At 47.2% G+C, this 27,418-nt stretch overlaps 1 protein-coding gene across 5 annotated transcripts in view; it reads right to left on the bottom strand.

Moving 5' to 3' along the window:
• Window positions 1-2,124: 2,124 nt before the first annotated feature.
• PALM2AKAP2 (PALM2 and AKAP2 fusion) overlaps window positions 2,125-27,418 on the bottom strand; it is a 524,226-nt gene continuing 498,932 nt past the window's right edge. For 3 of the 5 annotated variants that reach the window (XM_056117281.1, XM_056117283.1, XM_056117286.1), the window contains 3 exons: window positions 15,656-15,834; window positions 10,383-10,421; window positions 2,125-6,183 (listed from right to left, as the gene is read on the bottom strand). In XM_056117281.1, coding sequence (XP_055973256.1) covers window positions 6,085-6,183; window positions 10,383-10,421; window positions 15,656-15,834 — 317 coding nt within the window. In that variant the 3' untranslated portion in view covers window positions 2,125-6,084. The remainder of the gene's footprint in view (window positions 6,184-10,382; window positions 10,422-15,655; window positions 15,835-27,418) is intronic. The other 2 variants (XM_056117282.1, XM_056117284.1) reach the window with 2 other exon arrangements.

Here is a 27,418-nt window from a genome sequence, read left to right as displayed (position 1 = left end):
ACGGCTTGGGTTCAACCTAACTGGCCTTGCATCTTTCCAAAAAGAGCGCGGGCCCTTTAAGACCCACGGGTAGCCGCATGCTACTCCTTGCTGCCACCCGCTGGCAACACCTTCCCATTGCCTTGAAGGGCCCGTTTCACCGCCACGTGGGACCGTACAAACCGTGGTTTTCCCTGAAATGGTGTAGAAGCACCTACACGTGGATCTCAGTGGCCTCCTGTCTTGTGTGAAGAGCGGGAAAAGGTCTTCTTGACCCCGAAGGAAAACGCTTGCGGAGGCGGCCTTTGTCTTGGGGACCACTGGCACCTAGTGGCCACCTCTTACCCAAGCAGGCAAATAGTAGAACATTGGGGGTCAAAGGGAACCTTTGGAGGCCAGCCACACGTGCTAGGGGAGAGGGGAGCTCAGATAGAGAAGGGAGCACCAAATAAGGGGTGTTGGGAGGATCCTCCCAGGATGGGAGAAGCATGCTGAAAGGAGACTATAGACCAAACATGATTGCCACTCAATGCCTCTTTTGCAAACCACAACACCCAATAGGAGAGAGAGAACAAAAGGGAATGCCCTGCCACAGAGACAGGGTGGGCTTGGGGGGATGGGGGGTGGGAGGGATACTGGGATCCGTGGTGGTGGGAAATGGGCACTGCTGGAGGGATGGGTATTTGATCATTGTATAATTGAAACCCAAGCACAAAAATTTGTAAGTCTACAACTGTACCTCATGATGTCTCACTAATAAAAATTAAATAATAATTTTTAAAAAAGCATGAACCGAATTTCTCTGTGAAGCTCCTCAGCAATTCCTTGGGAAATTTCTTCCTACAAGTCTCCTTACAGTGGGAGCCATGGAGGCAGTTTGACAGGCTGGGATGGATCTGATAGAAGCTAGGCACGGTGGTCACCACCATCAGGAGTGACCCTTGAGTACCACCGAGTGTGACCCCAAAATAGACCAAAAAATTCTCCCTGCACGTGTCTAGATCCTTTTTGACCCTCCACTGAGAACTTCTGGGATCGGGCAGTTACGATGCCACTTTCACTACTCTCATTTTAAAAGATCTAGTAAGTGTATTTGAAATTTATAACACTGCCATAAAGGCAAAACACCGTCACCCACCAGTCTGAAGTTCCTCTTCCCACCCAGAACCATTATTCGGTACAAACACCCCTTGCGATGCTGTTTTGCTGCAGCACTTCAAATTTTCTTCATAATCACCTGACAGTGGACACTCTCACTTGCTTTCATCAATTTCTCACCTAACCGGTTTACTCTGTTGTATTTCGTGTTAACTCACGCTTTCTCCCCAACACTGCCCCCTTTTTCTCCCTTTTAATTGAATCACTGTGAGATACACAGTTACAAAGCTGTTCTTGATGGGGTGTCAGTCATACAGTGTTCCAACATCCAGCCCTTAACCAGTGTACGTTTCCCACCACCAATGTGGTGGTATCCACAGTATCCCTCCTGCCCCCCCAACCTGTCTCGACCTCTATGACAGGCACTTTCTGTCTCTCCTCTTGGGCATTATGGTTTGCAAGAGGCCATCATGTCTGGTCCTTCACCCACTTTGAGCACGCATCTCCCATCCAGAGCGATCCCTCCAACCATCATTGCCATTGTGGTTTCTTCTCTATCCCAACTGCCCTCTCCCCCAGCAGCTGAGGCAGGCTTCCAGCCATGGACCAATCCTCCTGGCCGTTGTATCTACTGCCCTTGGGTACTAGTCTCATACTACTTTTTTTTAATATCCCACAAATGAGTGCAGTCATTCTATGTCTGTCCCTCTCCTTCTGATTCATCAGCAGGATGATTTCCATGTCAATCCACGTTTAATGGCTCACTTTCCCTTGTCTCCCTTGCTTGCCCAACATCTCTTGGGCCCTGCACAGTCTCCTTACCTCTTCCAGAGGCACTGGATCATTCCAGTGGGTCCTGTTGACTGCTGGGCCCCTGGCCATGCAGAGCTTACCTCAGGTGTCCCTGGGGCCACGAATGCTTTCCCAGTGCCAGATGTGCAGACAGCAGCTGCTGCCACTCAGGCCCAGGAGTCGAGGGCACCGCCCACCCCCATTTGGCCATTTAGTCCTCCTCCACCCCCCCCCCCCGAAAGCAGCCACCATAAAAACACCACACACGGGTTTTAATGAGAAAATAACTGTATACTTGCATTGACTGCCTCACAACCACTATAAAACAGAAGCAGGAGAATAACATTGAAGTGGTTAACATACACAGGAGGGCCGGATACAGCGTATAATTGTCAAACACAGTCTGCTGTTTCCCCCTTCCCTCCTTCCCCCCCTCCAAAAAAAAAATAATAGGGGAAAAAAAAAAGAAGCATTTGGGTAAAAGAGCAACAACGAAATCAAAATTGGCAGCTCACTCACTGAAGGCTTAAAATTCAGGAAATTGGTTGTCACTAGAACTGGATATAGTCACCATCTCTAAACACTTAAGCTATTTTTTTTAAATACATAGTTTAATTACATCCATTCTTTAGTTGGAAAAAAAAATGATTTGTCTTCAGAGACAAGCGTCAACACTGCTCAAGTGTCCCTTGTCACACTTGATCTGTATGTGTGAGTGTGTGTGTGTGCGTGTGTGTATCTATGTGGACGCGGATCTATATACTGCTCGAATGGAATCATAGTCGAGGGCGGGCAGCATGCACAGGCGTGAAGAGGCGAGGAGAACGCAGGGCTCAGCCCAGCCGGACGCAGCCCCGTCTCCTGCCACTGACAGACCCTGTTTCCATAATTTCTGGATGAGAAAGCCAAGGCATGTCAGTCGTGAGACAGCTAGGGAGCAGAGAGCACGGCTATCGGCACGGCGGGCTGGATGAAGCATGGGAAAGCCTTCTAACAGCTACAGGAGCTAAGCGTTGGTTATAGTGAGAAACAAGCGTGCGTGCTATTGGGGGGAGCTGGGGTGAAGCCTCTTCCTCACCGTGGATTTGGATTCGGAGGCGCCGGTGGGCTGGCCTGCGGTGTCTTGTCTCTTCAGGATGTGAAGGGGCTTTGTGTGGGACCCCAGGGCCTGAGCATAGGGCTTGGTACGAAAGCAGGGGGCCCCAAGTTTCTCAGTGGATAAAAAACTCGAGAGCTCAGAGCAAACCTGGCTCTTCCCAGGGAACGGAAATGGGTAACTGGTGATGGTGATCCTGATGGGAGCGGAGTGAGGAGACAGCCATCCCTGGAGGGGGCTGGAGAGGGGAACCAGGTGAGAGATGGGGGGCCCCCCACAGCTAAGCCACACTGTGATGGAGTGTGGAAAGGTCCCAGAGAGTCAGCTACGCACGGAGCTCCACGTGGAGCCCAGCACCCCAGGCCGGGTCTCCTTGCGATGGTGTTTCTGGGGTGACCATCTGTCCTCCCATGCTGACAGGGGGCCCTGCCAGGCTGCTCCTGGATGGGGGGGGGGGGTGTCCAAGGGGTAGGGGCTGGCTGAGCTGCAAATCCAGCGGCCAATTCTCTTCTCAAAGGCAGGCTCAACGCGGATCATGTGGTCTTCAAAACAAAACCCCCAAACTTCCGGGCCAGTCCTGAGGATTGTCTTCTGCTGGTCGGCTGGTGAAAGATGAGGGTCATCTCCTCCATGGGATTGTCTCTGCCAGACCCATAGTCAGGCTAGAAAACTCAGTGCACACTTTCCACTGGTGTGCATCCATTCAGTGCAGACAACTGCTGGGCTGGCTCATCCGCCTGGCTGCCCGTCGCTGTGTCCAGGGGAGCACGAAGCTACCCCCCATCTCCTTCCCCACGTGCCCGAGGACATGGTATCTCATGGGCACAGATACCCGGGCATCCGGGGGTTCCCTTTTCACCTGTGAAGACAGCTCACCTGACACATATCACCTTTTCCAGAGAACACTGTCTCCAAGCCAGCTTCGCTCACTGGAAATGAATCCTTACCGCTGGGTCTTACTTGCTTTGTGGCTAGCTCGTTCTGTTCAATATTCATTGGATTACTCAGAAAACAAAGCAGAGCAAAACAAAACAAAAAATACACCTGAATCGTACAGAGGTGGTGCCAACTGCCCGTCTGTAGAATTTGGCTCCAAATGGCAGGTTCCCTTGGCGCTTTGAAAGGATCCTTGTAAGTTATCAGACTTCTGTGTTTACTCTGTGCCCCCCTTGTATCTGAGGATCAACTTTTCCTTAAAGTCCACACTAGTCTAATCGAAGAGAAGATAATGTGCAAAGAGATCTACATACAAATCTTGTGAACTCGCTACTTGTCAGAATAACATATTAAAGCTTATGATGTAACAAAATAAACACAAAAATGCGTGTTAGTGAGGGTTGACTTGATTATTGCTTCTCTTTAAAAAGTTTTAGGGAGAAAAAAAAAGGCTGATCAGTTTTTATTCACGGCCAAAATTGAAAATTCCTCTCATCCAGAAATTGAGGGCATTCGATTATTGAATACCCTGATCATATTATATTGCTTTAAAGGACAGTGAGAATACAGCTGGTATCTGCTATAGTATGTATACGTAGCATGAATACAAAGCGTGAGAATAAATATGATACTCTCCCAAATGTCACATTATAAAAACTGCTCAAAACTTTGCCATTGTGACTCATGCAAATACCATGTTTGGTCAGTTTAATATTACAAATACTGCATCAGCTCCGTGCCTCTATATCCCTTTTCATAAAAAAAAAAAAGAAATTCTCACTCCTGATGCGGGCAGGCAGCCCTGGAGGCAGTGAACGTACACACTTCTCCCACGATCATTCTGGAATTATCCTCACACGCGTGTCTTTATACAGAAACACACAAAGCATACACACTTTACACAAACACACAAAGTTCTATACACACACACACGCACGCACACAAGCATCCCATCTTTAGGATTTGTAGCTGATTCGAAGCCTGCACTTAGATTTCTAGTCTTCTCTACATCATCCTGAAAAATACTGGTTGTTCAGCAAAAAATAGTCTCTCTCTTCCTCCCTTATTTTTCCCCAATCTTTCTCCTTCCCGTCTTCTCTACCTTCACGACCCTTCCTAATGTTTCGTTTCAGATTGATCCAAAATAGTCTCTCCTTCTTCCTGTTACCCCTAAGGTCCACTTGATAATATAAAATATAATTATAAACACCTCCTCATTTCTTGTCATCTACCTCTCAAAGGCAGAATTCGCCCTTTTTTCTCAATTATTGCCGCTCTAAAAATACCCCTACCATCTTGAACCAAGCCGTTCAATGTATACAGATTTAAAACGTGTACAGGTTCCCCTATCCCATCATAAAAATAGTTGTTGCTCACTAAATATAGTTTTCTTATGAAGTTATAACGCAAGTCGTGAAAATGTGTTCTCATCAACTGCAGACCAGTCAATGTTGTAAGCAGCTGAGATACTAAAGCTAAAACGATTCATTTGGTTTGGCTTTCTCCCCCCTTCCTCAACCTCCTAATGTAGAACTGATTGTGTTTGCAACGTGAAGAAATATGGTCTTAAAAATATGGATCTTATATACTACAACCTTAACTGCCCCCAATTAAAAACAATTCAATGCAAGAGAAATGGAATCATGACGGCCTCTTCTGGGCAAATACAGAGAGAAACGCTGTTCATTTGATGGCTGCTGGAGCACTTGGGGTCAGCCCAACTCCACCATTGGGAGGTCAGGTGGGAACTAATGGTGGGAACTGGTGCTGCATTTTTCCCACCAGCTGGGGCTCTACTGCTCTCTAAATAGCCCCAACCCCATTGCTTCTCCTCACCCAGGGAGGCTAATCTCCATTCTGCCCCATGGCAAGGATGTTGATCTGCTTGTAACGTCTTTGTCCTTTTTTGGACAGGTTGTGGATGGATCCAAACCCAAGAGATTCTTTTAGTTCCCCCAAATTTCTTTCTCTTTTGACGCTTGGGAGCTGAAGTTTGATGGATGGACTTCTTTATCAGTCTGATTTTGTTTCATCTTTGTATACTGCAGCTTCTGGTCTACATAAGGATTGCTGAGTTTGTTTGCACTTTAATAAATATTCCATTAAAATGCTCTGATGAGTTGATTTCTTGGTTTCTTGGTAACCCAAGCACCAAAGAAGCTTCCTGGGTGGAAAGAAGTTTGTTATTCATTGTCCTCTTCCTCCTGGTTGGCGTAGATCCCTGCTTCCCAGCGCAGAGCCAGGGCACTCTTTCTTCGATTAACTCGTGTGGCCTCTAGGACCTGGGGAGAGAGAGGAAGAAAAATTATGCAGGATCCATGGATGCTCATCTCTGTGTCTTTCTCTCTTTCCCTCTCTCATGGGCATCGGATATTAGAGGGGAGAGAAGTCAAATGTCTGGGAACGCTGGGAGGGAAGAGATACAAGAAAACAGAGACAGGAAGTTCTGGACTTGCCTTGTTCTCAGTGTCAAAGTTCATTTGTTCTCTGACCCACAGTTTTCAATATAGAGAGTTAAGTTTTCTGAAACATTCTGTAAATTCCTATAAGCTAGACTTGAGTCTCTTCAAGTTTTTAGATAGCAAGGCAAATCTTGTATTCTAATTTGCTATACGATTATGCTAGTCATTTTAAAGTTAATTTTGGTTCAAGACCCACATTTGGCAGGGACTGAACCCAGGTCAGCCGAGTGCAAGGCAAGTGCCTTACCTGCTGTACAGAACAACACAGAACATTTTATAAGGAGCTCATCAAAGTTCAAATGGTTATCTGCCTTGCAGATCAGCTGCAAACAGAAAGGTATACGCAAAACTTAAAAATAAACTGAGGATTCCGAAAAAAGAAGTGGCTCCCACAACTTGCAGATGTTGTGTTTTACTTCTAAGACCTGGATTACGTCTCAATCCTCTTGAGCAAAGGTATTTTACCCACGTGCCATTTCATCTCTTTGGCCATCCGATAGATGTTTAGTGAATCCCTACCAAGCATCAGGCATGATACTTCATGCTGAGAAACGTGGGGCTGGAGCCTGTCACAAAAAGTGTAGTGGGCAGAGAAAACATGTACGTAACTATGGAAACACTTGGCACAATGAGGGTTTGGACAGCTGCTTGCTGCGGCTCAGGTTAGTCCTCTATGCCAGTAGTGAGCTCTCTTTCCTGTCATCTCTAAGATCACTTAATGGGATTCTAAAGCCTCCAGTAATGGCACAGACAAACAATTAAGAATGACGATGATCAAATCAGCCAGCCACCTGGCCATAGGGTCATCTCCGGGATCCAGGACTGAGTCAGGGCTAAAACTCTCCAACAACTATTTGGTCCTTTGAAGATTCTAAAACCAAGCCCCGAGGATGATGCTTTAGTGACCACCTGTCCTAAAATTGTGTGTGTGTGTGTGTGTGTGTGTGTGTGTGTGCGTGCGTGCATGTGCACTTAAAAATCCGAAACTCTTTGTTAACTTTTATTACTGCAGATTAGCTTTATTTTAGGAATAAAGTGGAAAAAAAATTCTTTATTTTCTGGGCCTAAAGTAGCACTTGCTTTGGGGTCAGAGAGACAGCACAGGGGGTAAAAGTGTTTGCCTTGCACAGAGTTCAATCCCTGGCATCACATAGGGTTCTGTAGAGCCTGGGCAGGAGTGATCCCTTAGCAGAGCCAGGAGTAAACACTGAGCATTTCACAGGGTGGACCCCAAAGAAAAACAGACACAGGGTAGCAGGCAAACCATCACACATACCCTGAACTGCTTCCTGTTTTAGCCCTTGGTGCTAGTACGACTCCCACTTCATATAGGCATGCAGGAATGCAGGGGAGTTTCCATAACCTCACCAAGGCTTCACAATTCAAAGTGAAGCTCTGGAACTATGGATGCGGAGCTTTGGCTCTAGGCTGTCCTGCTACTGCATGGCTGGGAGGACTGAGTGGGGAGAAGCATGATGCTGTCTCCTTAGAAACAGAGCGAAAGCACCCTCACACACAGACCTGGCTTCCTGTTAGAGTCCTTTCACAAGTTAATTCTCATTTATGACCTGTAGGAGGACATCAACTCTCTTTCAACACCGCTATCATTTTCTCTCCCCACTACTTAACAAATTCCAATGTACAGCTAAAATCTGAGTAGCCATCGACAATTTTATTTGGAGGGGAAATGAATGATACACATTAAATGTATGTTAATATTTTATGCCATTTCCTCTTCTATACCCTATTTACATGAGTGTTTTAGCCCCCAGCTCTTTTGCATCTGAAGATAAAACTGGGCCCAGTTTTAATTTCTTAGATCTATTTAACCAGATTTCCATTATTCTTAACTATGTCCACTTAAAAGAGATATGGGCTTAGGGTGTAATTCTCAAACTGCCACCCCCTAAATGAAAGCCACAATTTAGACACTGACAAAGTGACATGTAATGATATTCTCAATATGCATTTGAGACCTTATGGAAGAAAATGACCAACCACCAGCAGCCCATATCTAATCACTGACTATAAATTTTTTGTAAAAGGTTTGAGATTTAAAATACTTTCGGCTATATGTTAGCACAACCCACTTGAAGAGTAATCTGCACATGTGGTGAATGAGGAGATGTAAAAATTCCATAGCCAGGACTTCTTGTCCAGAGAGGAAAGATCATTCATTGAGGTATTGTTTGTAGTGGGACCAAAAGGGAAGTGGAAACCAACGGAGAACAAAGAGTCCCGAGGACTGGAGTGAATGCTTTGCAGGCGCAGGTTTGGTTCCCAGCACTGTATGGTCCTTCAGGCACCACTGGGAGTCACCCTGAATTGGGAGTAGCCCCTGAGCACTGCTAGATGTGTACCCCCACTTAAAAAAATAACTAAATTTCTATCATTAGGAGATTGAATGCATACAGAGATACCAATTCAGGGGGAGTATTATACAGCAGTCAATAGAGTCCTAACTAATTACAGCAGTCAGAGACACACTGAAATGCAGCCAAATGCTGTTGAAAGTAGAACAGGGGTGGGGAAAATTCTTTTTTGCAAAGGGCGATTTGGATATTTATAACACGATTCACAGGCCATGTAATATGGGCAGATGGGCCATAGGCAATGAGAGGCACACATGTCCCATCATGTACCACATGATCCTGGGGTCCCGCAGGGCCCAGTGGGCAGCATATTCCCCACCCCTGGAGCAGAGGACACTACTTTGTGTGAGATCATTCAAAATCATGCAAAGCCAAAACATTACTTACATATACAAACATGTGGTCCAGAAACATGCTCGGAAATGAAGAATACCAAACTCAAGAATAGTCGCCTCAGAAAAGAGAAATATGGGAACTGGGAGAGGAACAAGAGGGCTTGAGTTGTATCTGCAATATCAATTTCTTTTTTAAATAGTAAGCACATCTTATAAAAGGATGTGCACCCAAAAGCTGGCTAGCAAGAGGTGGTGTCATTATGTATATGATGTCACACTACTGGGGCATTTGAATGCCACGTCCACAGCACCAGGGACTTGGGTTTTGATGATGGCCAAGTTATCTGAACCTAGGAAGTGACAGATGTGACGTTGGCTCTCAATTAACCCAAGAATGAATGAATGAATGATCCTCGCCACAATTCTGTATATTTGAAATACTAAACAAAGTAAAAAGAAAAAAGAAAAAGGACACCATCACAATAAAAATTAAAAGTACTGTGCTTTCTTGGGGCTGTAGCATTTGCCTAGCACGTGGCTGACCCAGGTTTGATTCCTAGCATCCCATATGGTTCCCTGAGCACCACCAGGAGTGATTCCTGATTGCAAAGACAGGAGGTAAACCCTGGCATTGCTGGGTATGACCCAAAATGCAATAAGTAAATAAATAAAAAATACTGTGCTTTCTCATAGCAAGAGAGAAAAAATGGAAAATAGAGGGAGAAGTAAAAAAATTTCTTTTAAATGTTGCTTTTTAAAATAAATAAATAAATAAATAAATGGGAATGGTAAGAGAGAAGACTGTGGTGAATTCAATGCTTAAAAAACTTCCCAAACAAAAGACCCTGGCCAAGGAAGTCTGGGTGCTGCCTCTGGGAACACTTTTGCCTAAAGCTGTGGAAGGACATCCTCGAGTTGTACTGAGGGAAAGCAAGGATGGTCAGAATTCACAGCTCAGTTCTCTGAGTCCTAGGTGTTCGAGCCAGCCCAGGGTATATTAGTTATCAGTGACATTAGAAATGAAAAAAAAAATCCACATTGCCATCCCTTGCGCCCTCTTGCTTCCAGTTCCGTGAGCTGGTCACCCCGCCACCAGGCACAGCCAAGCTCAGCCGTGAGCCCCAGACACCAACATTCACAAACCGTCTCCCAGTTCAGAAAAAGGCAGGAAGAAGAAAACGGGGAGATGAGCTTCTTCCCTGCCCTTCTCAGGAACAACATCCCTGATGCCCGTGCTCCTTTGGGGCAAAGCGCACCAGCATGCAGCGGGCCACTCATGCAGGAAGACCAAGACAAACAAGTTGAAAAGTACCTCGGAAGTCACCTTGCAAGACAGTAACTTAGAGGTGTACTGGTGGAGGGGAGAAAAGACCAGGGTTAGTACACAGCAGAGACACGCTCACACCACACCCGCTGGCCACCACGCCCCCTGCGGGGGGGGGGGGGCACCTGGGAATACGGGAGGGAACGCCCAGACACCAGAGCATACGCACCCCAAGACTTGCTGCCTTTCTGACACTCGCGTATTAGAAAGTCCGTATCTCTGGGACTAAGGAAATGCCTTTGTATCGTTTCACAAACACAGTAGATAAAGTCACACTCGATGAAGTCAAGATTGGTCGCTTCCATTTCCAGGCTTTGACTTCACAAGAGTCTTTTCCCCTTGTGGCAACTGACTCCAACCCCTGCCTCCCAGCTCCTACCCCTCAAATGCTCCCCACGAAAGGTCCTTGAGGACAGTTTCACATTTACTAGGATTTATCACATCTGCGACTGGCCAGCTGCTATTTTCCTATAGGGAAGAGAACCCCCCCCCGCCTCTATCCCCATCCCCAGATAGTCTCAGGGCCTGGTATAGCATGGAAAGAGGGGCAGGGGCACAGACTGGAGTTGGTCCGAATGGCAAGGATGCTGGGTGGAACGAGGGAAGCTAAGGAGAGACACTGACTAGGGACAGCCTACCCACCCCCCCGCCCCAAGCCCCTAAACCCCAGCCTCCTTCCTTACTATCTTGGGGGCCTGCGTGGGTGGAGTTCCTGAATAGGGATGATTGTATAGAAACTGTAGATGATTCCCTCTGGAAATCCTTCTTAGGTGACCCCTTCAAGAATCTGAGCAGTGGAGCTGGAGCGATAGTACAGTGGGTAGGGAGTTTGCCTTGCATGTGGCTGACCCGGGTTCGATTCCCAGCATCCCATATGGTCCCCCGAGCACCTCCAGGACTAATTCCTGAGTGCAAAGCCAGGAGTAACCCCTGAGCATCGCTGGGTGTGACCCAAAAAGCAAAACAAACAAACAACAACAACAAAAATCTGAGCAGTTTCTCTACCTTCCCTCCACTTTTTTTTAACTAAAGCCTTTTCCAAAAATAAATAAATAAATGTCAAATGACCTTTTCAGTTCTTGTAGGAGACCCAAGATCCCTGCAAGAAAATCTTGGGAAAACAAAGGCCTGGCTCAGAGACCTGTGAGAGAAGGTCCCGGATAGGCGGTACCTCAGGCCTGCAGACAGGACCTGTGTTGATAGTGCTCAGAACAGAGGCGACCTTCATGAGTTGGGGGAAACCGGTAACCACGAATGGGTCAGGTGGGATCAAAGGTCCATCTCTGATCCCTGGCGGTTTTTTCTGTGTCGCATGTGTCAACTGCAGTTCTACAAGGGGCAGGATGATGCCCAGAAGGTAAGCTTCCCTTCCATAGCTTCCCTGGGTGTCAGAGAGAATCCAGGAAGAGCCACGAAGCTGATGGGGGCTGAGATTCTGGTAGAAGCACCACTGGAGACAGTGCCACCTCCCTCTCCCACTCGGTGGGGAACCAGCCCTGATGCCCAAAGGGTGCCCTGGCCCAGAAAGAAGTGCAGGTTGTGAGCACTGAAGAGACCACTGCAATGAAGGTGGGGTGGGGGCCAGAAAGACCTCAACCAAGAGAATGGATGAGACTGTCCCAGTCCTACACAGGCAGGAGCTCTGGAAGGATACTCAGTTGCTGGAGAGAAGGAGAGGAGGGAGAGAAGGACAAGAAAGAGAGAGAGACAGAGAAGAGAAGGAGAGAGAGGAAGGGAGAGAGACAGAAAGACAGAGAAACACAAAAAGCACACAGGAAAACATCTCCAAACTAGGTCTCGTGCCCTGAGGCTGGCGCTGAATGCCCAAATGCCAATGCCTGGGTTTGGAACTTTCCAGCAGAGAAAGGAAAAGCAAACCCAACAGGTTCGAGAGCATCATTAACTCAAGAACCCATCTCCTCTGGAGTTCTGGTCAGGTTGAGGGAAACAAGTGGCTAGAAACCCCACCCCCCGTCCCAACAGTCTGAAATATCTGCCTCAGCAGGGCGCCCAAAGCCCTTCGGGGAACCTGAAGGATTTCTCCTCTGAGTAAACTGCAGCACTGGGCCATTTCCGGGCCAGAGAACATTTCCAGATAATGGAATCCCACAGGATAGGCATAGAGGAGCTCCTGTTTCGAGAGAGCAGAGTGTGCACAGAAGCCCAGGCCAAGGAGCTCGGTGGGGCTGTCGCTCAGTGTCCCCACGCCATTTCAGACCCTCGCCCAGGCCCCACATGGGCTAGCAGACAGACGGTCGGGAAGAGCAACCCTCCTGGGTCAGACAGGTGCTGTAGTGCGGCCAGGAGTAAGCGGGGCCTGGCTGAAGCTTTGTGCCAGCAACACTCATGGTTGGCTAGGCCACAGGGCACCACGAAGCTAGCCCAGGAGAGGAGAGATCACTGCGACTAGGATGGCCACTGAGGATGACTTTTTAAGAAGCTTCCCCAGCCCCAGTTCCTGGTACTTCTTCATCAACTGCCAAAGAAGGCAGGGAGCCCTTCAGATCAGTAACAGAGAAACTCTGGGTAGCTACTCCAAGATTTCAGGATTTTGGGGCGGAGGGGGACAGCTCAGGATCACACTACAGATCTTCTCAGGACCCCCCAAACCCAGCAGGGATTATTCCATGAGTGTGAGGACTGACAGGAACAGGATTTTTACCCAGCGGGAGCCTCGATGGGGGGAGATCACCGCAGCTCTGGGAACAGGGAGCTGGTTTGAGGGAAGGATCTGTTATTTTTGGTTGGAGGGCAGAAGTTACTCAGGGAAACGGCAGCATCCTGTGACTTTTTTTTTTTTTTTGCTCTTCGGCAGGTCACGCTTATTCTTATCACTGCATCTAACATAACACTGTACCCAATGACCCGCTTTTAAGTCCGCCCTCTCCTTGGGAAGCACGGCGAAAAGAATTCTGGTTCAGTTCAGAAAGAGCTGGTTACTCCTGCAGGCAAACACAGAGTTGGTCCTGATGATGGGCGTGGGAAGTGACTTTGGGGAAGGAGTATTGGCAGCTGTAAGGCCTGAGGTGACACTGGCCCCCAGGGGCCACGTGAGGCTGTCTGAGGAGCCACATTCTGCCCTGAGAACAGGGGGCAATAAGGAAGCCACAGAGAAGTTCAGCCTCCAGGGGCCGGGAAGCCAGTTAGAGAACTCCAGTTTCAAGCAACTCCGTCTGTTTCCCAGGATGATTCTTTTGGTCAAAGAGACAATGAAAGAGAAACAATGAAGGGATCAGAGATGAACTTGGGGGAAACAAGTGAAGGCCTGCTCATTCCTCCAACTTAAATCCATCCAGGTTGAGAAGCAAATACAATAGAAAATGAGTCCTTGAATCAAAGGGGACAAGAGAGCGGGTAACCAGTGGCTCGGAGGATAGATTTATTTGTTTTAGAAGGGGTATGCTCTGTCTTTTCCCGGCATAGACCTCCAACAAGAGGATATTGTAGACCAGAGAGCTCTTACTCAGTTCCTAAGAATTTTCTCTTGACAACAGACGTGGTTCTCTAGAAACAGCACAAGCGATGTGAAACCCCTGAATCCAAGATCTAGGAAAATCAACAGCCTGAATGTTTCTTCTTTATCTAAAATGTTGATTTCGAAATGTTTTTTCTCAAGATGTTGAGAAAAAACAGAGATGAGGCAGACACTTCATTTCATAAGTGAAGGCCAATTCATAGATAAAAATGCCGATTTTCCAAGGATCCACTTAAGTGCAGGGGGAAAAATCAAGGCCGGCTGTATTTGCTCAGGGGTCTCCTGAGTGTTGTAGCTGACGTGAAACAGGCTTCTAGCCTCGACTGATAAACTGGCTGGTAGGAGAACTCTGTGCTTCTGAATTGACTTCTTCTTCTAACATTTGCGCTGGAGATCAACAGGGATGCACGTGAGTTATGAATAGTCCATTAAGAAAACACGCTCAAGAAGCTGGGGTGGGGGGTTACAGATTGTTTCCAGTTGCTAGAACTCCAGGGGTCCGTTCAGCTCACTTTCACGGGCCCTGTTGCTGTGTGACACCACAGGAGACGAGAAACAAGCTGTACATTCCCCAGGATCACTGGCACCAGCCAGTACTTGAAGGCAAGCTCCCTGTTTGAGGTGAGACCATGAGGAAGGGCTGGTCAAGTGACTTTCATGATTAGAAAATGTCCTCTGGGCTCAGGAAAAACATCCTGCAGCAGAAGCGTCAGTAGTAGCTGGCTGATCTATCTCCATGCCCAGAACGCACCAGCCCCCTGGAGGGAGTCAGACGGTACGCCCGGCAGTGCCGGGGCAACCCAAAGGGAGAGGCTGGCAGATGCCAAGAGAATGTTTTCATGAGATATTTAAAAAAGCCACATTCAGGATCTTGTTTCGCTTCCAGAACCCTTTAACTGAGTCACGGGGGGAAGGGGATATGAAAAATGACTGGAAAACTATATGGAATTTCTCCTGTTTCAGGTGACTAAATAACTGATCATCCACACCGGGACATGTTTGAGAGGGGCAAAGGAGGCCAATGCAATGGACACAAAGCAGGACTGCCCCCCCCCCCCCGGGGGAGTACCCACATCCAACTCGAGGTAGCGGTGATCTCAGAAGACCTGGAGGGGAGGAGAGGAGAGGGTCACCTCAATTCATACTAAGAGACTAAGGCCAGCTGTCTCCCCGGAGGCTGGGGACTGAACCACAGCTTGGAAGTCTCTCCCTGGTAACACAGAGCAGAAGGGTTCTCCTTCCTGGGTCACGGCGAAGGTCACGTGCAAAATTCCCTGCATGGAGGGGAGCAGGGAGGCGGTGCGGCCCCCAACTGCCATTTTATAGGGCTTGGAATGAGCCAAGACCTCACACACAGATTGGCAACGGCTCCAAACACTCAAGTCTTTTGAGAACAATGCAATACTGATGATGACTGCCCAGGAGACTCCGCCAGCATCTTCATCACTCTCAAGAGAAAACAAAATCTCTGCAGAGCAGTGGAGGTTAGCAGTGGGAGAGCAATCCGTCCTGTGGCTCGTGGGGGAGGATTTCACAGTGTGTGCGTACCCCGCTTCCCCACAGTGTAGAACAGTGTTTTTTGCATTGGGAAGCGACACAATCTGCTCTGGCCTGATGCATGGCCTTGAGACACAAGGCTGACACCCACACCCAACTGTGCACACATTTGCAACTTGGATTGGGAATACCTCCCCATGCTGGCCACATAACCACAGACAGACACATCTGGAGCCCTGGGCGCTCGCCTTAGATAGAGGGGGGAAAGAGGAAAGGAGGAAAAACTTACACTACTATCATCCATTCTCTCGCGCCTTTTAGATTTGTGTGTCTCATAGTCTTCCATGAGGGTCTGCATCAGATTCTTGGGCCGCTGGGATCCGGCAGCCTCTTCGGGCCCTAAGTCAGGCTGCAAGCTGGGAACTTCAGGTGTGGGGGATGGAGGAGGTTTGACTTTCTCTATTTTCCCTGAAACAACAGGAAGAGAACACCCTTTCTAAGCTCGTCTTCGCGTGGCTGCTTTCAGAAAGAGAAAATTGGGAAAAAAAAATCCTTTAAAGGAAAATCAAGGAATCTCTGGCAGAGCACAGATACCAGAAAGATTTAAGTCATTTCTCTCAGGAGTCCAAGCATGGAATGATGACGTCACAAACCAGTCCAACAAAGACCTCAGGGAAACCAGTACTGAAATATCAACTCAAAGAGGCCTCTCAGGCATGTCACACAGACAGACACAAAGACAGACAGACAGACAGATAGCCACTGGTTCTGGTGGTTGTGGGGACACATTCTATCTCCCAGTACAAAACTGTCCGGCGCGATGGTGCCTTGGCACCTCGGAGGCCCAGAGGGTGGCAGTGCAGAAAGTCGGGGTGCTCGATCTGACAATCTCCTCACCAGGCAGCACTGGGGACTGCCCTGCCCGGACTCTTGTCCCTGTACAGCAGATGAGGTCAAACTCCAAATAAGAATGAGCCCTTTCAGGGCCTCTTGTCCTCATCATCCAGCTTCCCTTGTTAGCTTACCTGCTGGAGTCCTAAATACGTTTTGGGTTTGAGGCCCAAGAAGCTAAAGGAGCGAATACTCACAAAGGGAGTGGTGTAGGAAGGCATTTGGAAATATCTCCTAGGAATTTTCTGGGGAAAGTTCTGGGCATCAGTAATGTCAAGTGGTGACTCCAGGAGCTTTCATGAAAATCATCTGCATCCCTTCTGCTGGGGAAACCTCTGGCCCTGATTCCTGTCCATGCAAAGAGGGGGTTTTACTTTTAATAATAATAATATATAGATAATATATATATGTATATATATGTTTGCCGCACAGCCCCAAACACAACCCTGAGAAGCCCTTTTTTTGTCATGGTCATGCTTTTTTCAGCTATAACCTTTGTGGGACACACAGCTAAGGGTCTGTGAACAAGGAATGTGAAGAAAACACGCAAAATAAATGGGGCCATTCAAGTTCACAAGCTTGAAAATGGCCAGAGGAAGTCACAGACTCATGTGACTCCTTTTGGTTCTCAGCTGAAGGCAACTCTTACTCCCCAGGCTTTGAACTGGCAGCTGCCTGATGGAGCAGGAGTTGGAAAACCCCGGAGATAAAACTTAGGTCTGAATTTCCGTTTTCCTATTAACTAGCTATGTGGTGATTACAGAGCACCATTTACCGCTCCCACTATAATCTTGGGCTGCGCAGTGAAGTTCTCCAAGATTCAACTTCCTTAGCAATAAGGCAAGGATTTTGGAAGAGACTGTCTTGGAGATAGCTCCCTTCCAACTCAAACACTTTGCTCTCCCACTAAATACATTTGGAAGGAGATCAGTTCTTACTGATAATCCAAAAGATCCTATGGCCATCGAGCCCAGTGACTGAAGTCATTTGGAACACACAAAAGATGGTCTGTTTGCAAAACTATTACCTAAGAAACTTGGTGAAACTCACTGCTTTGACTTAAATTACCCAGATCATTAAAAGGAAAGTATTTTGATACTGACTAGAGGTAATTTACTATAGTCATTTTGTTCACTAGAAATGGGTTGTTAATTATTGATAGAGAATGCTAATGAAGATGCATATAGACCTATTAACTATACACTTGCCAAGATTCCTCCACAGTTGCTTTAACTATTCATTTTTCTTATTTTTCTTCTACATTGAAATATTTTAAAGCAATCTCAGGCATTATCACTCCCGAATACTTAGAAGAGGCCTATTGATACGTGGACTGATTCTTTAAAAATGCCTTGGGAAACAATATAATGGTGAACAATAACAATATAATAGAATGATGAACCTGACGAGTTAGAACCAGCTTGTTCGGGGTTGAACCCACTATTTGGCAGTCAACTTCCCCTGGGCAAATTATTTTCTATTTTAGTTTATACTGAATAGGTAAAATGACAGCAATATCACAGGTCGTATGAAGGCTGAGTTAATATTTATAAAGTTAATATTTCGAAGAGTACATTCAATGAATCTAGCTACTAGGTCCTTGAAATCTCAAAAACCGAATGAAAATCAGCAATTTCATGGGAAGCTCGTATAAAACACTTGTAAAATGTTTTACAAATCATTGCCAGGTTGATTACTTTTCCAGCTGACTTCTTAAGTATCTAAAGCCTCTCCATCACTCCTCCAGCTTGAACATCCTAGTCACTTTGTCCTTCCCACACAACAGTACAGACTCCCTGCCTCAGAGTCCTTTGACTACCCTTCTGGAAAAGCCTTTCCCTCAAGTTCACTGGCATAGGGTCACTTAAGGTTTCCTCCTCAGTGAAGCTGTCAAGCCCACCATTCCTACCATGCATGAATCCCTCTATTCGTATCGACATCAACTCCATTTTATCAAGATTACCTCAGACAAGTCACCCCTGCGTCTCAGCACCAACTGTGGTAACTGGTAAAAAAAAAAAGTTCATAGTTGTTGAGTGAACTGGTGAGTTTACTCTGAAATATGCACGCAGCAACCACTTCTTCAATGTGTGAGTATGGGGCCGAATTCCCCAGACAGAATCCTGTGGAAAAGGTTTAAATGTCTTCACTGAAGCCCAGGAGATAAACGATCTTGGTGGAGAGACTCGCATACTCAGTGATTCTGTGGTAATAGTGGCTCTTTGATATGGCACCTCACTGACTGGACTTGTGTCATCTGATCCTCACACCACCCCGGGGTGCAGCTATGGGGGAGGGCATGCCCCACCCTCACCCCCACTCCACTGTGTGCCCTGTAGGCCACACAGGCTCTGATGCTAGCGACTGTCTGAATTCCATTAGCTGGTGACAATGACCGGAATCCAAACCCAGTGTTGATTATGGCTGAATGACATGAGATGTGTGCTGAGAAGGAAATTTAGAAAGGGCCAACGGGTGACTACTGAACATGAAAGACACAGCTCGCTCATGCATGACATTTCAGCAGCAATACAAATCCCTTCCTGGGAGCACGTTTTGCCAGTCACAGGCGCTAGGGGTCGCTTGATCATCAGGAAAGAAAGGCTGGCTTAGCTGCTCTGGAGCCGCTGTGGCTTTCCAAGGTGGCTGAAAGATGACACACATCAGAACTTCAGCATAAATTGTCACAGTTCTCCAGAACAAGTGTGCCCCATCTCTGGACTTCTGGGCATGAGTTGGCTTGATATCAGGGGAGGTCAGCTTGGTTGGTTTCTCTGTGTCCTGTGAACCTCCCTCCATCCTGCCCCCATAACATGGTCCCAACCACGCTCAGGAATTCTGTGAGCCCCACAAAGAACCACTCGGACTGTCAAACCATGAGACCAGCTCCACACCCAGGATCTTCCTTAGCAGGACCCAGCTCTCAGCGAACAGGCCTCCCAATTAGGATGGCTGGAAAAATCTTCCCACCAATTCTCTTACACACCTTCACTCGTGAACACACACCATTGTTTGGGTCTTAGCAGTGGTTCTGGGAAGTTGATTAGGCTCCTGCCTGTGGCCCTTGAAGTTCCCTGGCCCTGAGGACATACCCTGTTTGACTTCCCAGACAAGGGACGCTTATCTCTGGGGTTCACATACACTGCATCCAGCACTTCTCCAGGACCCCATTTTTCAATTCCACTTGCCCCATCAAAACTTTCTATGTTGGGGGGAGAGGGGCTGGAGCGATAGCACAGCGGGCAGGGCGTTTGCCCTGCATGCAGCAGACCCAGTTCGATTCCCAGCATCCCATAAGGTCCCCTGAGCACCACCAGGGCCAGGCGTAATTCCTGAGTGCAGAGCCAGGAGTAACCCTTGTGCATCACTGGGTGTGACCCAAAAAGGAAAAACAAAACAAAACAAAACAAAAAAAACCTTTCCATGTTGATTCACCTGGAAAAGAACTGACATGATTGGACGACGGCTAGGAGTGGCGCCTCTTTTCAATAATGCTTAAATCCGCAGGCCACTTTCTCACCAGAACCAAACACCCAGACACTCATACCAAACAGTCCTCTCGAGTATTTCAGTCTCTGTCTCTGGGACCCAACAGGAACATGGAGCTGTCAGGCAAACCTGGTCTGGCCTTGGCCAAAGGCAGATACCTGATAGCCACAGGGGGAGCTCAACCAACATAACAAACCGTGACCAGAATTCTGAGTGAAGGCTAGAAGATTTTCTTTTGTTGTTTGTTTACTTTGTATACTAATTTTAAAGGTCTTCCATAGCTAGCGGGCAAGGACTGGAACACGGAGTGTATTACTAAGATTGTGTCCTTGAGCTTTGTAATGGAGTAGTCCCTGTTGCAAACTGTCAAAAAGAATCAGTGTTCAAATACATTTGAGAAACAGAGATAAAAAAAAGTTTTTCTTAAAAAAAAAAAAAAATATATATATATATGAAAGGGCTGGAGCGATAGCACAGCAGTAGGGCGTTTGCCTTGCACATAGCCAACAAGGCCGACCCAAGTTCGATTCCTCCGCCCCTCTCGGAGAGCCCGGCAAGCTACCGAGAGTATCTCGCCCGCACGGCAGAGCCTGGCAAGCTCCCCGTGATGTATTCGATATGCCAAACACAGTAAAAACAAAGTCTCCAATGGAGACGTTACTGGGCCCGCTCGAGCAAATCGACGAACAACGGGAGGGCCTTTACCTTTACCTTTATATAAGAAAGAAAAGGGGGCTGGAGCAATAGCACAGCCAGTAGGGCGTTTGCCTTGCACGTGGCCAACCCGGGTTCAATTCCCAGCATCCCATATGGTCCCCTGAGCACTGCCAGGGGTAATTCCTGAGCGCAGAGCCAGGAGTAACCCCTGTGCATGCCGGGTGTGACCCAAAAAGAAAAAAAAAAGTGGGAGGGCACAGGGTAGAGCGTTACCACAGCAGACAAGGCACTTGTCTTGCATGCATCCGACCTTATTTTGTTCCCTGGCACCCTATATGGTCCCTTGAGCACCACCAAGAGTGATTCCTGAGTACAGAACCAGGAGTAAACCCTGAGAATCGCTGTTGTGATTCTTCCCCCCTCCCCGACCCCCGCCATCCCCAAAGAGATAAATCTCTGGGTCCAGTGAGATAGTACAGGGCCAGGGCTACCCAGGGTTCCTGGGGTCTTCGGGGGCCACATCTGGAGAAACATGGGGGTCTCCAGGGCCACCCCTGGCAAGGACAGGGAAAGAGACCGTGAGCTGAGGAATGCAGGCAGCCTCCAGAAATGGAGCAACCAGAAATGGACTCTCCTCTACATCCTCCATAAAGAATGCAGCCCTGTCGATCCTGATTTTAACCAGGAAAACACAATCACAACCTACTAGCACTGCCAGAACCAAATATGATGGACTGGGCGCTGGAGAGATAGGACAGCGGGTACGGAGCTTGCTCTGCACGTGGCCGGCTGGGCTGAGATCCCTGGCATCTCCTATGGTTCACCAGGCATTGCTAGGAATGATACTTGGGCACGGGGCCGGGAGTATGCCCCAAGTACCTCTAGGTGGCCCCAAAACCGAAACCAAAAACTCAACACAGAAATGAATCTCCTCACAGTTCTGGAGACTGGAGATCTGATGAGGGTGCCAGCCTGGTGGGCAGTTTAGCGAGGAGCTTCTTGGCTTACAGAGCACCTGTGCTGTGTATACATAGAGCGTTCTCTGTCTGTGTCTGTCTGTCTCTCTCTCTTTTTTTTCTCTCTCTCTCTCTCTTCTTACAAGTGCCCTGATTCCACCAGAGGGCCTCTTGATAACCTCATCTAACTTCAAAGACCCCCCCACCTTCCCCCACCATCACACTGGGGACACATGAATTTCAAGGGGGCACAATTCAATTCACAATTGCAACACCACAAACTTCTGGCCCTTGGAACTGCAAGATATTAAGTTTGTATTGTTGTCCCAACACCTCTCAGAAACCAGTAGCGATATAAACCAAGCATTACCTCCCACACACATGTGCACGGGGAACAATGATGCAGGTGATGGTGAAGATTATGAATCACTTACTATTAAAGGATCATTCCTTTTGTGTGGTGCTGGGATGGAACCCACAGCCTCCGTGCACACGCAAGGCAGGTACCCAACTGTGGATCATCACTTTTACTTTCGTCTTTATTTCTCATTTGTTTCTACAATAAGGATTAATTCTAAAATATTAAACAAGCCTGAAGTGTTTTCGTTGGGTTTTGGGGGATGGTGGTGAAGGGGGGCATTCCTGGTGGTACTTGGAGATTACTCCTGGCTCTGTGCTCAAGGATCACTCCTGATGGTATGGTCCTGGGATTCAACTGGGGCCAACCATATGCAAAGCAAAACAAGTGTCTTGATCCCTGAAATATCATTCCAGCCCTCCAGAAAAATTTTAAGGTAGACTAGCCTTGGCAAAAAAAGCAGATAAGCCTGCTTGCTTTCCACTCCACGGACCAGGCAAAGAACAAATCTTAGCAGCTCACGGGCTGCAGCCCCCACCCAGGGGAGCAGGGACACTTCCTCAAGGTCTCAGACATGCAATGCTGTGTTCCTGAGTCTTGTAAGTCCCACAACTGTCACAGGCTGAGCCATTACAAAGCAGAGGCAGGAACAGAGAATTTCCCCTGGCATGTAAAATGGCAGAACTTCACTATGGAGTGTGAAAAATGTGGTTCCATATGACAAGGGGAGGAGAAAACAAGAAAACATGGATCTAGGTTTTCTGTTTATTTATCACAAATAGTTCAGATCACCTTCTGTGCCAGAAAAGGGGAAGCTATGCCCAGGATACACTTCCGGATTTCCCAAGCTAGCTGGATTTCCCTTCGGCATCTGATGGGCAGAAGAGACTGGCAGCGGGAGGTGGAGAAGACCTGCCATTCCCCGTACCCCAGGGCACTTGGGTAAAGCTGGCACACTTGAGGCAGCTGGCACTGAACCCGAGAGAGCCCAGAGCATCTTCCTGCTGGCACCGGACAGACTCCTAAAAAGGTCAGAGCATGGATTCCCAAGGTTACGAGAGTATTTTGGTCAGACTGAGTGGTTTGGGATGCTCATTCTATCCCAGAGACAGTGGCTGTGAGGCCTCGCATCAAAGATCCTTTCTTTCTACATGTCTCAAAAGAAAAGAAAAAGGCACTGCCCACCCGGAGTGAAAACCCAAAGCCAAGCACACAAGAACGCCCACCGGATGGCATGCCTGGGCACAGGCTCCCTCAATGGCCTCCTTTCTTCCCAGAGTGGCATCGGCAGTGGGGTGAGGCAACAGCCAAGAGACGCCCGGGTCACCAGAGAGAAGTGCGCTCAGGCATAAGGCTTCAACTGCCCCGGTCGAGGGACTCTCCTGTTGGGCCTGGCAGACTTGTGCATGGTCTGCCAGTCCCACCGCCAGTCCCTGGCCTTTCGTGCCCCGCTTTGAAGACGCCAGGGGTGGGAGAAGATGACGACAGAAATGTTTGAACTACCAGTCAAGCTCGGAAATGAGAATTACCCCTGCCTGGCAGAACAAATATGAGAAGCCTTCAAGTGTTATTACTTCAAGGTAAGTCCAGGGTGTTGGGTGAGTTACTGATATTAGGTCATTTCCTCAGAACGGAAATGAAGATGATCTCTAGGAGAAAAGGGTTTATCCTGGGAAAGCATCATCTGAGACGATTCCACCACCCGCACTGCCCTCCACCCCCTGCCCTCCACAAAGGAAAAACAAATGAACAATCAGGAGGAATGGAGGGATGAAAATACGGTAAATGTTTTTTTTTAAGAAACATTTTTTATGTAATACTTGTATTGTCACCCAATAACCCAATACATCTTATTTTATTTTATTTCTGGCTTTTTGGATTACACCTGGTGATGCTGGCTCTACACTCAGGAATTACCCCTGGCAGTGCTTTGGGACCCTAGGGGATGCCAGAGATCAAACCTGGGCCAACCGAGTGCAGGGAAATGCCCTCCCCACTTACCATTGTTCCAGCCCCACCCCAATACATCTTACATTCTGAAATCACAGCTCATTATTTAACTAATCCGTCTTCGCAGATGTTGTAAGAGGAACTCTCATTCTATGGAACAAGTAGGAAAAGTTTCCCAAATAGGAACAGAAAGCAATTTATCATGACTGTTCTCCCATTTCTTTCAGGATGACAGCAAATCCTGAAAAGAAACACGTAAATAATTCTTCTAAGGTTTTGTCGGCCTTTTCTTAAAGCCCAACAGTCAGGAATTTTGCTCAGTGGTAGAGCATGCGCCTGGCTGTGTGTGGATCTGGGTTTGATCCACTTTTATTGGAATTTTTTTTCTTTCTGGGTACACCCGGTGATGCTCGGGGATTAGTCCTGGCTCTGCACTCGGGAATTACTCCTGGTGGTGCCTAGGCGTCATGGGGTGCCAGGAATTAAAACCAGGTTGTGCAAGGCCAAAAAGCCTTACCCACTACGCTATTACTCTGGCCCGGGAATTTTTTACAGGCACTGTCTTATTATCTTATTGATGAAATTGGGACTATTTTTATTCCCATCTTATTAGGAAGGAAACTGAGATATATAAAGAATGACATTGGTCACAAAACTAACAGGCTGAAGAATTGATTTGAACTTTAGAAACCGGAGAAGTGATGGTCAAATACGGAAGCAGAGAATTTTCCTTGTCAGCTTTTTAAATGTCAGATATTAATTTGTATTTGAGCAATGAGCTATAATTAGACTGACTAGACCTGTGATGTCAAACATATGCATATATTTTTGGCAAACTTTTCAAATTTTCCTTCAAGGTCATGAGGAATAAAATACCTTTACATCAGGACAGAGAGATAGGACAAGGGGTAAGGCACTTGCTTTGTAAGTAGCAGATCCTGGTCTGAATTCCTGGCGTCGTATATTATCTCATGAGCACCACCAGGAGTAATCCCTGAGCCAGGAGTAAGCCTTGACAACCACTGAGTGCTCAAATCAAAACAAAAGACTTAACCGCCCCCCCCCCAAAAAAAAAAAAAAACGCAAACAAAACAAACCTTGACATGAAAGTTCGTTCCGTGGTGTACCAATGGTCTCATAAGGACACTTCCTCCACCAGCTGCTTTGGTCCGCCACCTTGTAAGCAGCAGCTTATTCAGAAAGATCAAATAGATCTGAAATGCCAATCTCTCGAGGGAAGTACAGCAAGTCACCATGGCAAGGCAGAACACAGGCATATCCTGCCCTCAACGCCAGAAGTCAAAGCGGATTTCCTGTTCCCAGGCCTGGCTTTGATTAGATCGCATTTCTTAACAGGCAGTGAGTGGGGAATCTTGAGAGAAGTGGGTTCTTTGATTCATCTTCTCTTCATTAGCTCCAGTTTTTGTCCTGCATGTGGTCTTTTTTTTTTATTTTTATTTTTTATTAGTGAAACACCATGAGGTACAGTTGTAGACTTACAAAGTTTAGTGCTTGGGTTTCAGTTATACAATGATTGAGTAACCCATCCCTCCACCAGTGCCCATTCTCCACCACCACTGATCCCAGTATCCCTCCCACCCCCCATCCCCCCATCCCACCCTGCCTCTGTGGCAGGGCACTCCCTTTTGTTGTCTCTCTCCTTTTGGGTGCTGTGGTTTACAAGAGGCATTGAGTGGCAATCATGTTTGGTCTATAGTCTACTTTCAGCATGCTTCTCCCATCCTGGGCGGATCCTCCCAACACCCTTTATTTGGTGCTCCCTTCTCTATCTGAGCTGCCTTTTCCCCTAGAGTGTGTGGCTGGCCTCCAAGCCATGGAATAAACCAGGTATTTATCTCAGCTATCCTTGGGTGTCAGTCTCCTCTTTTGTTACTTTATGTTCCCCAGATGAACTGCATGTGGTGTTTTGAAAGCCACGCTGCTCACTAGGTGCAAGGAGCAGCTCTGCAGGGGTCAAGGGTAGGCATCCAGGTCATTCTATGTGGGTCTCTGCAAGGCACAAATATGGCATAAGACACCTGCCTAGAGCAGAAGGCCTAGTGACCAAATTCTTTCTGGGAATCAACTTTTAGAAAGGATTCAGAGCAATCGGGCTAGACGGCTGAGATGGATTATATGATGTGAGAACCTCTGCCATCTGCCACATCTTTGGGCAGTGGCAGAAATATGGCCTGCTGTCAGCTGGAACACTGGAGCAAAGCTCTTAAATCACTAGGGGACCATTGGGGTAAGTAAGATAACATTGTCTTGTGGCCTCTGGGAGCAAACGTAGGCACCCAGTCGCTTCCAGCAAAGGATTTCAAAGAAACAGCAGTTCCCAACAGCAGAAGCACAAAGGTGCCAAGAAGATGCTGGGGCCTGGTGTGAGACAGGGAGTGTAGTGGGAGCTCGATCCCAGCTAACTGTTAGTATCAGGTCACTGTACCTAAAGGGCAGACGGCCACGAAGGATGTAGAAAGACTGGAGTCAAAGGGAGACTGGGTTTGAGCTTGGGTTCACTATTTCCTAGCTGACTGTGGGGCAAGTTACTTACTCTCTTAGAACTACAATATTGAGCCTTTGAATAAGTCTACAAACTCTTATGCACAAACCCCACCCCATCCCCCGAAAGCCTAAAATCCAAAACCTCAAAACAAAGCTTCTTCATAGCTTACTTGGCAGCAAAATCTAATATAAATGTTCACAAAGCTCTTATACTTTTTTAATTTATTTTTTTATTTTATTGGTGAAACACCATGAGGTACAGTTGTAGATCCACAAATTTTTGTGCTTGGGTCTCGACTATACAGTGATCAAACACCCATCCCTCCACCAGTGCCCATTTCCACCACCATGGATAATATCCCTCCCACCCCCATCCCTCCTATCCCACCCTGCCTCTGTGGCAGGGCAATCCCTTGTGTTCTCTCTCTCCTTTTGGGTGTTGTGGTCTGCAAAAGAGGCATTGAGTGGCAAACATGTTCAGTCCATAATCTACTTTCAACATGCTCTCCCCTCCTGGGAGGATCCTCCAGACACCCTTTATTTGGTGCTCCCCTCTCTATCCGAGCTGTCCTTTCCCATAGAACACCCAGCTGGCCTCTAAGCTATGGAGTAATCCTCCTGGTGCTGATCTCAGCTATTCTTGGGTATTAATCTCATATTTTGTTATTTTATATCCCCCAGATGAATGCAATCTTTCTATGTCTATCCCTCTCTTTCTGACTCATTTCGCTTAGCATGATACTTTCCATGTTGTACCACTTGTATGTAAATTTCATGACTTCATCTTTTCTAACAAAAGCTCTTATACTTTAACCCATTTAATGCTAACCCTTCCTCGGCTTTAGAGTATAATTGGTAATAGGCACTAATCTCAGACCCCACTGGGTGCAATGATTAATAGGATGTTCAGCAAAGCATGTCAAAGCTTTTCTAAAAATGTACATTTTAGGGCCTTTCTAAAATCAGAAAAATTCTGAGTGTATCTGGCCTCAGGGTTTGGATAACTTGTATTTATATCTTAGAAGGCTGTTGGGAAGGTGTGTCTAACTAGCTGAGTCATACACACATTTTGGAGTTGGTAAATTGTGACTGCCATGACTAGAGGTGTGTCATTGGGGAATGTTTGGAAAAGACTGTAGGAAACAACAGTCAACTTCAATACCGTCACACAGCCAGCTATGTTCCTGCAAAGTGCATAACCAGGTGTGCCTTGTAGGCAAAGGGGGCACTATATAGTCCAAAGGAA

The sequence above is a fragment of the Sorex fumeus genome, unplaced genomic scaffold (genome assembly GCF_029834395.1).
Source record: "Sorex fumeus unplaced genomic scaffold, SorFum_2.1 ptg000034l, whole genome shotgun sequence".
Taxonomy (NCBI): domain Eukaryota; kingdom Metazoa; phylum Chordata; class Mammalia; order Eulipotyphla; family Soricidae; genus Sorex; species Sorex fumeus.
This window is presented reverse-complemented; position numbering and strand designations above follow the sequence as displayed.